The sequence below is a fragment of the Meleagris gallopavo genome, chromosome 2 (assembly GCF_905368555.1).
Source record: "Meleagris gallopavo chromosome 2, MGAL_WU_HG_1.1, whole genome shotgun sequence".
Classification (NCBI taxonomy): Eukaryota; Metazoa; Chordata; class Aves; order Galliformes; family Phasianidae; genus Meleagris; species Meleagris gallopavo.
The window spans coordinates 48,234,657-48,248,043 of record NC_139405.1 but is presented as its reverse complement, the minus strand read 5'-3'; the positions used below and the strand labels follow the sequence as shown (position 1 = coordinate 48,248,043).

Sequence of the window (13,387 nt, the reverse complement as noted above, 5' to 3'; positions counted from 1 at the left end):
TTTGAGGAAGGGAAGGAAGAAGAAGAGATGAGGAAGTAAGAGGAAAGAGAGGAAGAACAAAAGGAGAAAGAGAAGGAAAATAAGCTGTCATCAAGAAGAAAATAATGTCATTGCTTTCATTTATGGAACGGTGCTAAGGTTCACAGCTTAAAGTTCACAAGGGTCAATGATTTTGTAAGAATCTATTATCTCTAAAAATGCAGAACAGTGAAAATGCATTTGGTAGTTCTTCATTTCAGCCATAGCATTTTTTCACATCCCCAGTGACAGCTTTTTTGGATAGCAGCCTCAAGAGTTTCATGAAAGGAAAGGGAGCAGATCAGAAAAACATTATCAATCATTGTAGCCAGAGGTTTGTTTAACTCCATTACTATAACCCAGAATTTATGCGAGATACAAGAAAGAAAAGCATTGGTCTTAGTAACTGCATCCCTATTATTCTTTTCATGCACATATTCCCTCAAAATTAGAGATATTTTCTACATGCAATAGGCTGCTTAATAAGACATGGAAAGCAAATGCAATGTCAAGAGTAGCAATGCTGATAAGGTAATTATTCAGAGCTAAAAACTGTTAGGAGGGATGGAAAAGACTGAGAAAGAAAGGCTTGAGAAAAGAGAAGCCCAGAAAGGAAATTGAGTAAGAGAGATGTGGGTTGTATAGACAAGGTTAGGAAATAATATAAAAAGAAGAATGAGTGATAGGAAAGTGAAAAACAAAATGAAAGTAGTCATAAAAAAAGTAACAGAGACTAGCGCCTAGATCCAGAAAAGCTCTTATATTCTTAACTTCAAGTATGTAACTAAATACATAAAGAACAGTACAAATAAAGTTAACAATATACTTAGCAAGACAGATCACTTAAAAAAAAATCATGGAAAGATGAGCAACAAATCAAAGAGCAATAATATCTCAAGGAAGAACCTGCAGAGAAGGACTTGGGGGTCCTGATGGATGAAAAACTGAACACAAACCAGCAGTGCGCTCCTGCAGCTTGGAAAGCAAATGGTATCCTGGGTTCCATCAGAAGAGGGGTGGCCAGCAGGGACAGGAAGGTGATTGTCCCCCTCTCTATTCTGTCCTTCTGAGGCCCCATCTGGAGTACTGTGTCCAGGTCTGGGGCCCCAAACGCAAGAAAGACAGGGAGCTGTTGGAGAGGGTCCAGAGGAGAGCCACAGAGATGATCAGTGGGCTGGAGAACTTCCCCTACAAAGACAGGCTGAGGGAGCTGGGCTTGTTCAGCCTGGAGAAAAGAAGGCTGTGGGGTGACCTCACTGCAGCCTTCCAGTACCTAAAGGGATCCTACAGACAGGAAGGGAGCCAACTCTTTACAAGGGTAGATAATAGCAGAACAAGGGGAAATGGTTTTAAGTTGAAGGAGGGAAGATTTAGGTTGGGTGTCAAGGGGAAGTTCTTTCCTAAGAGAGTGGTGAGGTGCTGGAACAGGCTGCTCAGAGAGGTTGTGGATGCCCCATCCCTGGAGGTGTTCAAGGCCAGGTTGGATGGGGCCCTGTGTAGCCTGGCCTAGTATTACATATGGATGTTGGTGGCCCTGTCTGTGGCAGGGGGGTTGGAGATTCATGATCCTTGAAGTCCCTTCCAACCCAACCCATTCTGTGATTCTATGAAGAAAAAAAAAAAAAGGGCAGCAAAAGGCTATAGCGAAGCTAAATAGAATAAAAGCCATTCTTGTCACAGGGTGCTTTCTTGCAAGGAATATTTGCTATCCCTATTAATGAATCCTTGGATATACTACAGATTATACACTATAATTTCTCAAATTAAAAATTGCTGGATCCAACATACGGATATCATTTGACAAAAGGAGAAATAGTTGTACAACAGAAAAGTTTACAGTCATAAAAATACAACTGATAACAATTTGACAGTAATGATGTCTAAATATTCAAGTCCAAACTCTCTTTCTTCTTAGAAGTAATATTTTCACAGATATGAAAACAACTAGAACTAAAATGATTTGTGAGCAAGCATTTGCCTAGAAAATATGAATGGCATGTGAAAACTTCTAAAGCATACTTTATGATCTCTTGGGAAGCTACATTTCAACAAAATACTATGCCTCAATATATATACACATACTAACTGTATATAAACTATCAGAAGAGCTATTCATTCATTATATTTGATGAGATCAACAGTATCATGTAATGTAGCTTCTGTAAGGCATTTGATAAAAAAAGACAGACCATTTGTTTAAGGTAGAAGCATGAAACGGAACAAATTGCTATATATTAAAATGAATGAAAACTGCTTATTAGATTAGAAAAATGCACTTTTGAATGAAGAAACATCTAATACCAAGCACATCCTACTGTGATTCAGAAGTTGATTTTGGCAGTTAAAATATTTTGTATTTTCCTCAGTCATGAATGCAGGAATAACACCATCACTAACCAGATGGGCAGATGGGCAGAAAAATAGAACATCTGGAAGAATTATAAATTAAAAAATACTACTTTTATTGTTGCAAAACAACATGGAATGTTATATAACCTGCATTCAGGTGAACAACCTGTTACAGCTGAATGCAAAAGCATACATCTACATGAAAAAAAAGCTAGCCACTGCATATTGCTCTGTCCTGAAGAGAAAAAGGTGAGGAAGACCTAGAGTATAGCAGGTAGCTGAGTATGTGCTGCTATAGGGAAAATGGAAAAGCAAAAAGAATCACATTTACTTCTATTTCTTACTGACACACGGCTTCTATTGGGATAAAATGAGGCCAGAAAGAAATAACACATTTTAACATTACAGATAATTATGGACTGGAAAACTTCTTGTCTGATTTAAAGCAGCGTTACAAAGACACAGAGTTTCTTTCCTAAAATACAATCTCAAGCAGAAAATAATTCTGAAAGATCCCACAGTCTGTGCTACTCAAGAAATCAGCCCAGTCAGAATAGCTCTGTTCAGCTTGAAAACAGGCCTGTACACATGTGGGAATTAGGCAAATGCTAGAGCAGACAGAAGATGCATTCCTTGAGGTTCCCCTTGCAAATTCCCCCAGCATTCAGATGCCAAGAGGAATTAGAGCCCAGAGAAGAGCTGCACTTTTGGGATGGACTGTAACCCACATGATGTGAAGACTCTGAGCAGTCCTGCCACTCAGAGTTTTCTGATTCAGGCTGAAACAGTTCATTCAGATGGTTGCAAGCACAAGAGAAAGTTGACCCTTTTTCCTTTCTTTTTCTTTCTTTCTTTCTTTCTTTCTTTCTTTTTTTATTTATTTATTTATTTATTTTCCCCACTTTGGCTACATATTTTTCAAATATGCAGAGTCAAATGCAGTAACCTGGACAGCACCACAGAGATCAGAAAGATACCATCAGATCAAACATTTTCAGAAAAACACATGTACTAGCAACAAATCAGCAATAATAAAGCCACCAAGGCATATTAAGAAGGAATAGAACTTACAAAGATGTGTTTAGAAAAGAAACTAAATGTAGCTTTTGAAACAATCGACTGAGCAGAGGAAGATATTCAGCTGTGTATCAGTATTTTAAGGGGGAAAAAAGGCAGAAAAGCTCTCTGGTGGCACTCAAAATGGTAGAACATTAAAACAGCTCAGCACTGAGAGGGACACAAATGGAAATACTAAGTATATTTTTTACTATTCCCGAATTCTCTGAATAAACTGTAGGTGATGACTGGGTATATATTCTAAAAACCTCGGAGGCAAATTAACGATGTTGGTATCACCAACTGTTCCCATTCAAACAAGTAAATACAAAGTTTGGGCATGACTGGAAAATAAAACCTTTAGACTGTTAATAAATACTTCATGGTGCAGCTAAACAGATAATCAGCAAGAGAAAGATATATTAATTTGACAGTGCCAAGTATGTTGAATTTTTGCTACCAAAATGCTAATTTTTAATGACTCGACTTTTCATAAGGCTCTTCAATTAAACATCCAGGTAGGATCAAGTAAAGCCAACAAATCTGTGAAAATACCATGATTTAAAAAATAAGAACTGCCTAGATATAAAGAAGTAGTTGTAAAGGAACAATAAAAAAGCAAGCGCTTTCAGGTTGTAAATAGAATATACTGAGTGATGAGAAGGAAATATGGAAAAGTAACACAGTTAATCACTGACATAGGGAATTTACTTGAAGCAGTTCTTTGAAAAAACTGAAGTTGTTGTCTTCATGAAGACAATAGAAGACAAAAGCTCTGGAGACTAAATGCATAAATGCAATAAGACAAGCCAAAAAAGGTTTGAGAAACAGCTTGCAAGGCTATTTATATTTTTAAAGTACATCAAGATCAGGAAGATTGCCAAAGTGTCTAGAGGTCTGAGACATAAAGGTGTAAAAGGAGCACTGAAAGAATCAGGCTATGGCAGAAAAACTAAATGAAGTTTTTGCATCCATACTCATAGCAAGGACCTGGAGAGAAATTCTCATAACAGGGATTTCCTTAAGGGTGGCTGTTGAAATATCTGTCTGAACATTAAAGTGTTGGTAAAAGATGTTACAGAAAAATCAACAAAGAGAAAAATAAGAATTCATCAGGACCAGCTGGTGAGCTTTAAAAGAATTCAAGAGTGTAATTATCAGTACTAAAGGACAGGAAAAAGACAAAATAGGTGGCCAAATCTTAAAAGGGTATGGAGGAAGAGAGACGTAAATTTAAGTTAGCTGAGAGAAGGTGACAAGACACCTACACTAGGTGATTTAGCAGGAACTGCTACAAAGACCACAATAATGGCATCCTTTTTTGATTTGAAAATTTGAAATTTGAACAATTTGAAAATTTGAAAAGTCATTGTGGAAAATTCTCTAAAAGTATGTTAATTCTACAGTCAATGCAAATGTGAAAAGAAACTAAATTTATTTGGATCCTCTTAAGTATATCAAGAAGCTTTGTCTCTCAGGGCTCTCACAGAAACTGAGATGCCTCAGAAAGGCAACGTGGGGCTAAATAATGGGCTAAAAGTTAGGGCACAAAAGCTAATAGTAACAGGTCTTTTTAGTGGAGAAGTCTTTCTGTTAATGCCTCTGTTGTTTAATATTCTCATAAGTGACCTGAAAAATAGGTGGGTGAATAGTTATATAACTAGGTTTGCTGATGATATGAAGGGTAGTAAGGGTGAAGATCATCTGCAGTGAACTGAAAAAGATTTTCACAATGTTAAGAGAGTGATAAAATGGTTCAATAAAGATCTTAAGGTTGAAGAGTATATTAAACAAATAATGGATAAAAATTTTAATTCCTTGGTTTAAAAAAAAAAAAAACAAAACCAACACTTCTGATAAAAACAACATTGAACTTAAACACAAGAAAGACAGTTGTCATCGCAAACAATTTCAGTATGGAATTACAAGACTCTCAATTGCTAGAGGAGCGAAGCTCTAGATCAGCCTGTCCATGAGAGGAAAAACAGCCTAGCTAGGCATTGAGATAAACATGGGTAAGTACTCTGAACAAACTACACGATCTGGTTGCTATGACAGCTGCACTGGGTCAGCTGCCTGATTTAGGCTGGATTCTATGAGTGAAACTAAAGCCAAAACATACCAGCACAAAGCAGATGCACTGTAATTTTTGTCTATGCAAAAGTAAGTCCTCATGCATTACCTATTCTGAAACAAGTTTCTCCTTTCCTCCTTAGATTAAGAAAATTGAGTTGATGTGTGTATGGGAAGCCTGAGTGTAGCTAACAACATCTCAGTCGTGTTACCTTATGGTGGAGTTAACTAACAATAACTCAAGCCTTCTATCTGCCGAAGCATAATTAGATTTAAGACTTTTTCAAGAGGGAAAAATGTATCCAAAATGTCTGTTTTTCACTTTGATAATGTTTCAATGACTGCAGAGGAGGATTTAAATGTAGAAATAGAGATGCTCTTATAAAGGTCCAATGTTTTCCAAGCAGTATTTTGACCTACAGGAGCAAACCTAGATCTAAGATAAATGAGTGACAGTTAACTAGTACAGATAAAGTAATTAGTTAATTAAAATAAGCTGTGTCTATTACTATCTTTCTTCATAGCAGTAGTGATGAAGTAATTTCACCCAGTAGCACATCGGTTAGCTTTGCAGAACAGCTCAAATGTGCATAAAACACTCCTCCAGCCCCTTCCCCCCCTTTTTAAAATTTTCAGATAAACTAAACTGCAACCTCTGCTCCAAAGGTTTCCTAAATGCATCCCAGCCCAACAGGGACACAGTAGCCTCTGGACCCAGGAATGACTCATTGGACACTTCTCCTCTCTACAGTTTGTCACCATAGGAAAACATGATCTGTGCCTAAACCATAGAGACAGTCCTCTGGAGTTATATGCCACTGGGGACAACAAGTCCTTGCTGTCCCTCCAGAGCACTGTCAGACATTCACAGAAGCAGTCACCAATGGTTGGAAACCTGGCAGGAAGTCCACGCCAGGAGAGCATGGTCCTACCCTAACCTGCTATCTAAATGGGAGGACAGAAGAGTCTGCCTGTGACTAGAGCCCCTGGCTGTTTTACAGTTTGCTGAAGGGTTGTGTAACACCAGACAGCTGATATTGGCTCACTTCATAAGATATACATTTTCCAAGCATAATAATTTTGCCTTGAGCATAATTAGTTGCCCAATGTTTTGTCTAGTTTTCAATCATTTAAGTTACTAAAGATCAAATTTTCTTGATGGATTGTCTTACTTGCCTTAGTTTAATCCCCTTAGGGAAGAAGCATTAGTAACTTGTGCTTTTTCCTCCTCTTCAACAACAACGACAACAACAACAAAAAAAAAAAAAAAGAAAGAAAACATAACTGACTCACCACCTAATTCATAAAGTTTTTTTTGAGTCTTACGAGCCACTTTCGACTCAGCTTTCTTTAGCTTTCTGCGTTTTATTTTTAAAGGTATTTTTACAAGCATGTCCTTCACGTTGCTAGGTTTCAACAGAAAAGAAATAAGGGAAGAAAACAAATCAATATTTTTTTTTAAAAGACAAACCTTTGCCAAAAGTCCAAAATGAAGTATAAAGTAATATTCTTCTATTATGTGCCAACCTTCCCAACACACCTTTTTTTTTCATAATTTCACTCTTCAGTTGTATACAGAACCATGCCAGTGAGCAACAGCAAAAAGTTTCAGAGAAAGACAACCCAAGAAAATGAGGTGCTGAAGAAAAAACTATGAACTCATATATCATATAGTTACAAAATTTCATTTAAGTGGTGTCACTGATGTTCTCCCCTATCTGCATGTACATATGTATGTGTGCACACACGCAAGTCTGCACATACCCAGAGAACCAAGAGACTCAGAAACATCACTGAAATGCAAAGGCACAACAATATATACAATAGATAAGGAAAAGAAGTAAAATCACTTGAAATGAATCCTGTTTAAACTGCAGAAAAAGTGAAGGTTGACAGAGCAATCAGATGGACTGTGGCAGAAATATTATTACTCATCATCCTTGTGAATTGTGCCATCGGCTTTCTTATGAACATGAAAAATCAGGACTTCAGGGTCACATTTGTATCCAAAAGCATTCAGACAAGACAACAATGTCAATAGAATAAGGAACTTCTTGACACAGCCAGAGATACAGTACAAGTAGAAACTGAATGATTTCTTTGGATGATGGGAACACAGCTTCGCACTGGTTCTGGACATATTTGTATAGTGGGGAGGAATACATTCTGAGATTTATGGTATTTTGGAAGGAATTAGCATGTTGCTGATTTATAGCAATAGAGCAAGACAAGCCCACAAATATCATTTCAGTCCATTACCACAAACTTGGTGACACTAATAAAATGAGACCCAGCTATGAAATGCCTCTCGCTTTATCACTGCAAAAGCAAATCTCAGTGGTTTTGTGAAGACACATTCATTTTTTCATATCTTCATCTGAAGAACACGTAAGTCAAAACTATAAGCAGTCTCACAGAAGATACCCACAAGACTTCAGAGAATAAACAAAATCTGAAGAAAATCATTGCTCTGTTTTGATTTAGATTTTAAATAAAGGGCTTTGAAGAAAATTGCCAGAATTCAAACCCAACAAATTCTGGCCTCACTGTGTTTATGTTTACCTGTCATAGTGAATATAAACAATAAAGCAAACATTTAAGACACACCACAAGATATCTCAACAGATCTAACCTGATAGTTCATACAGAAAAAAACCTGCTTTGCGATTGTGAGCCAAAAACATCATGAATGAAAGCTATTTAGAACTGAATAGACACAACACTAATAGTTGTACATAGAAATCTGATTGGACTTTAAAAAAAAAAGTGAAACATTATCTGCATAATTTCAGACTTACTGCCTTGTAGATTATTGGTCTCTATGCAAGATTTTAGGTTAATGCAACACAAGATAAATAATATTTTTATTATATGTAGGAGTTAGCTTCAGTACAATTATTAAAATTTGCACATTAATAAAAATAGGAAAAAAAAACCCACAGGGTTATTTTCCAAAACAAAGATTATTTTCCCTTTTAAAGATTACCCAATTTTCATCATTTAGACTCTAGAATGTACTTAAAATATATTGATAAAAGTACATCGTTTTAACCATTATTCTGCTTTCTGCAGTAAGTAATGGTAACAATAGAAACTACTGGGAAAGAAAATAACAGAGAAAACCCAAATTATAGACCTAGAAAATTACAAATTAAATTACTTAGTTAAATTTATAGTCCTATATGAAAAAAAAAGACTTTTTTAAATAAAAAGGTCTTCAGATTCCATAAGTGATAATATACAAATTCTAGCCACCAAATACAACTCCCTCTCTCTCTCTCTTTATATATGTATGTCTATATACATATAGTGTGCCTTGGCAAATTGTTCAATACCATTTTATTATTTAAAAATCTTCTCAGTTTAGTTATCAGTATAAATTGAATGTTGTCAGAATAGGCTATTACAAATATTGGCTTCTTAGAATGTATTCTTGCATTCTTAGGTTTTGTGTTTTTTTTTCACTGGAATTAACAATATGGCATATTTTATTTTTGCAGAAGTCAAATGCTCATATCAATCTAAAAAACACTGTACAAATCTCTTTCCTATTTACCTGCAGCGTTGCCCTCCAAAAAAGGAAGAAAAATAACTTCAATAATTTGATGACAAAAGATGTATTCATAGTTCAAACTCTGACTTCTTCAGGAAAGTTACTGTGTATAAATGCTAGTTATACTACTTAGCCAGAATTGGAAGAGCTCTTCTGAGTCACTGAGTGCAATCCCTACTACCAAGCTCTCATCACACATAGCCAGCTCACAAGGATCCTCATAAACAGGGATCTGTCTCAACCTGTTTGTTAACCTTGGAGATGAGCCCTTCTACATTTTCAGCTCCAATCTGAACTTACTCAAAGCAACACTCCTTTGGTTTTGTGTCAGCAACAGCTTTCAAGGTAAGTATTTATGTCTCACGAAGATAAACAGTTTTTAATCAAAATCATCACCTACCCCTTCATGGCAGAAATATTAAAAATCACCTTATCTAAACACAGGTCTAGTTGCTACCTTCTGGCATTTTTATTTAAAAATAATACTCGTACATTACTGTGAGAGAGATTTTATGAACTCTTTATACTTTAATGTTTGACAAGTGCATTTGACATTTGTATATATATGCAAATAAATACTATTTTTCAAACTTTCTTTCCAATTTTCACTGTTCTCATACTTACATTTATTGCCAAATCATCTCATGTTTTCTTGTACCACTCATAAGGCTTGTAGAGTACAACTTCTTATACAGTATATAAAACTGGGGTTTAAATTTCTCTGTGGTCTCTAATGGCCACCATGACACTTATTTCCTCGTGTCCTTCCACACAACTTTGCAAGCTCCCTCAACTTCTAGAGATCCTGCAGTAAGATTCAAATATGGCATTAAGACATCCATAGACATCCATATCATAATGCTCATGTATAGAAAGTGAAGGTTCTGTCCCTTCACTTTCTATTTACGCTTTGCCTGCAGTGCTCTCTTTAATTTTACTCTTAACTTTTTCATTCTCTTTCTATTAATGTCTCTTTCCACTCTGTGCCACCTGTTGATACACAAAGCCTAAAAAAGAAACGCAATAAGAGATGACTGCAAGAAGTAAGTTTGAATAGCCACAAGGAAGAGGTAAAAAGCCTGGCCTTGAATGCCCTCAGGAATGGGGCATCCACAACCCCCTTGGGCAACCTGTTCCAGTGCATCACCACCCTCTTTGTGAAAAACTTCCTCCTAATATTTAACCTAAACCTCCTCTGTCTCAGGTGCATGAGAAGGTGCCAAGACACACATAGCTATGATTTCGAATGAACAACTAGTGACTGAACCAAGACAACAAAATGACAAGGTCCAAAATATGGGAGTGTCATTTTAAGATTAAAATTTACATGTCACTTCTGATCTCTCCTAAAATTAACAGTGTTGCCTAGCCCTCCAAACTGCAGCTTTTTGTTTTTTTTTTTCCCAAGAATCAAGAAATCACTGTGGTTGGGAGGGATGTCTGTAGTCTCTTTAAGCTGGTGTAACTCCTGCTTAGAGCAGGCTCACCTGCAGCAAGTTGCTCAAGGCCACATGTTATTGTGTCCTGATGTCTGCAAGGTGGAGACATGTCAACCTCCCTAAGCAACCTGTGCCACTGCTCAACTATCTTCACAGTTTTCTCATGTGCCCTCACATATTTTTTTATGTTACCTTCTAGAAACAAAGACAGGTGGGCATAAGTGAAAGTGATAAATAAACAACTAAAATAAAAGATTCTCTAATTTAATTATTTATAATTAACAAAAAGTAATTTCTCTGGTCAAATTAGTACATCTCTTAAACTGAGGACTCACACACACACACAACTCTGAGAATCATTGTGAAGTTAAGTGCATGTTGGTGTTGTATAAAGTCTTGAAACAAAGGCCAATACATTAAATTGAATTAGAACTTGCTTTACCATCTAATAAACAAATATTATTAAAAGCAGTATAACCACTCTCCTGCGTACACAATGCTTTATCAACAATGCAACAGTTTAAACTTTTAAACAAAAAGGTCTTAAGGTTGGCTTCTAAATTCCATTCAGCTTGCATTATGAAAGCAGCAGTTTCTAATTTTTTCAGTTTCTCAATCAGGTATTTACATATGGATGTTGCTGTGATTCTGACACTGCAGGGCAAGGAGTGTTTAAACAGCTGCAATTCAATTCATTGCACATTCAATGCATTTCAATTCAGCACATAATCTGGAACACGTAAATTTTCTTTCAGCCCCTGTGATGAGGGGAGGAGCTATACTTAAAAGCTAACATACCCCACCCCTCCTTCTTGTATCTCACAGTAAACAGCAAGTAAAATTTCTGTATACTCTATGGATTTTAGGAGAAAATTAAAAAATAACTGAGAAAGGTTAAAACACATACATATTCTATGAAATACCTGATCGTTAGCATATATGCAGATAGAGAAAATAAATAATATGTGATAATAGCCTGAGAACCTACAAATGACACAATATGGGGTCTAAGTCAGAGGCTATGAAGGGAAAATAGGAGATCTTAGCTTATTCCACAAGGTCTTTTCTACAAACACTTGTTCTCAAATTTAATAAGAAAATAAAAAAAGGTAAATTAGGCAAAAACTCTTCTCATTAGTAATTTTCAGGTAAATTTTACCTGTGAAATTCAGACACTATTAAAAAACAGAAAGACAACAGTAATTCTTTAACAGGAACAGCCTCTGCAACAAAAAGAATATGACAAATCTCAATGAACATATGATTTAAGTATCATGCAGGATAACTACAACTCGACATATGCTGAGATCGAAACACAGTATTCTACTTCATTCATAAGCTCCTGGAAACGATACGCTGCACTGTACACATGACTGCCCATTAACTGAATTAAATCCTTTCACCATTAAGTATTAGCCAACTGGCTAGAACCTGACCATGTAATTTCAGAACATTCTTTTACTATTTTCCTTCAACCAAACCAATCATTTTTGGCTGGGGTGTCATCTGTCTTTCAGAGCTGCAGCACGGGTTTGTTGACACTGTCTATAGCATGTGTTAAACGAAATACTATTATACTTGAAATATTCCCTATTAAACTCAAAATGAACTTCAGGCAATGCTTGGTATGTATTTCTTTTGTTTTCAGTTGCTTTTTTAGGCTTCTCAGCTACATTGCAGGATACAGGAAAAAAGGAACATAGTAAGAAAAAGTAACGTTAGAAAAAGAAAAAAAGTCAAAACAACAACAAAAAAAACAACTTCTAAGCATTTCCATAGACACCACTATGTGTTCCCAGCAAAGTTTTGGGTAAAAGCAGCATTTAAAAGTGAGTGTGAGGGACAGAAACTAGCAAAAGCTAGGAGTTTTTTGTCACTTACATTTATCCCAGAAGGTTGTTGCCATTACTTCGGCACTGCTCTCACTGGCTGGAAGGATCATGTGACCCGGGGAACTAAAATAGAAAAGTCTCAGTAGCAAGGAAACTGAACCAGAAGCACATTTGCAAGAAAACATGTATCACAAGAGTAATAACGCCCTTAGCAGTGAAAGGTGATAAATTTAGATGGAAATCTATCCCGTATTGAAAAACACTGCCTTGTGCCGTGCAGACTGGCACCAGTCCCCTGTTCAACACACGGGAAGTGTTTTCTGCAATAAATCTCAGTCCATGTCTATACGTAATTAAACCCAGTAACTGCTCTAATAAATCTCAACAAGTTGTCAGACGTTAAGAGAAAATCTAATCTATTACATTTAAAAATAAACTTCCTCTGCTGAAACAGTTTCATCATCAGAGATCTTCATGGTTGTTTGTGTCTAGAAGGGAAGCAATTTTTTAAAAAGCATATGTTCTTCAAGTAATTAGAAAAGCTGTAAACACATTGGAAGATTGCTTTCAATTCTTTTACAAGTAATGTGGTTGCAAGGCTATGCATTATTAAAGCATGCACTGTAAACCTGCAAATTCTAGATGAAGAGAAGGCTCAAAGAACCCAAGGCAAAGGCTGCATGGATGAATTTGTGACCAAATATACCATATACAGTGGTATAATATTGCCTGATTTAGAGGTTGCTATTTATTTATTTGCATCAGAAGATTGCTCTTCCAGTTTTGTAAAGCTTCTAGAAAAAAGTTCAAGGACAATAATGTTGCTTGGATTACAGGAAATACACATTACTTTTGTTAACAGTTGACTTTGTCACCATTTACTATTTTATCAGATTTACTAGTAATCAGATTGATCTAGTTCAATGTTTTATAGTATGTCAAGCACTTAGTAGTTTCTAATTAATGTCAGGATAATTTTACAGAAGGAAACTTTACTGAAAGATGCAAGCAGCAGTATGAAGGGGACAGTGATCAAGGAAAAAATAAAAGAAATATGCTGTTTAGAT

The 13,387-nt window shown here is 36.1% G+C and overlaps 1 protein-coding gene across 1 annotated transcript in view; it reads right to left on the bottom strand.

Moving 5' to 3' along the window:
• The window catches only part of ESR1 (estrogen receptor 1), a 158,710-nt gene extending 146,260 nt beyond the window's left edge, over positions 1–12,450 (bottom strand). The window contains 1 exon segment of the mRNA XM_010707191.4: positions 12,370–12,450. Coding sequence (XP_010705493.3) covers positions 12,370–12,430 — 61 coding nt within the window. The 5' untranslated portion in view covers positions 12,431–12,450.
• Between the last annotated feature and the right edge of the window lie 937 nt (positions 12,451–13,387).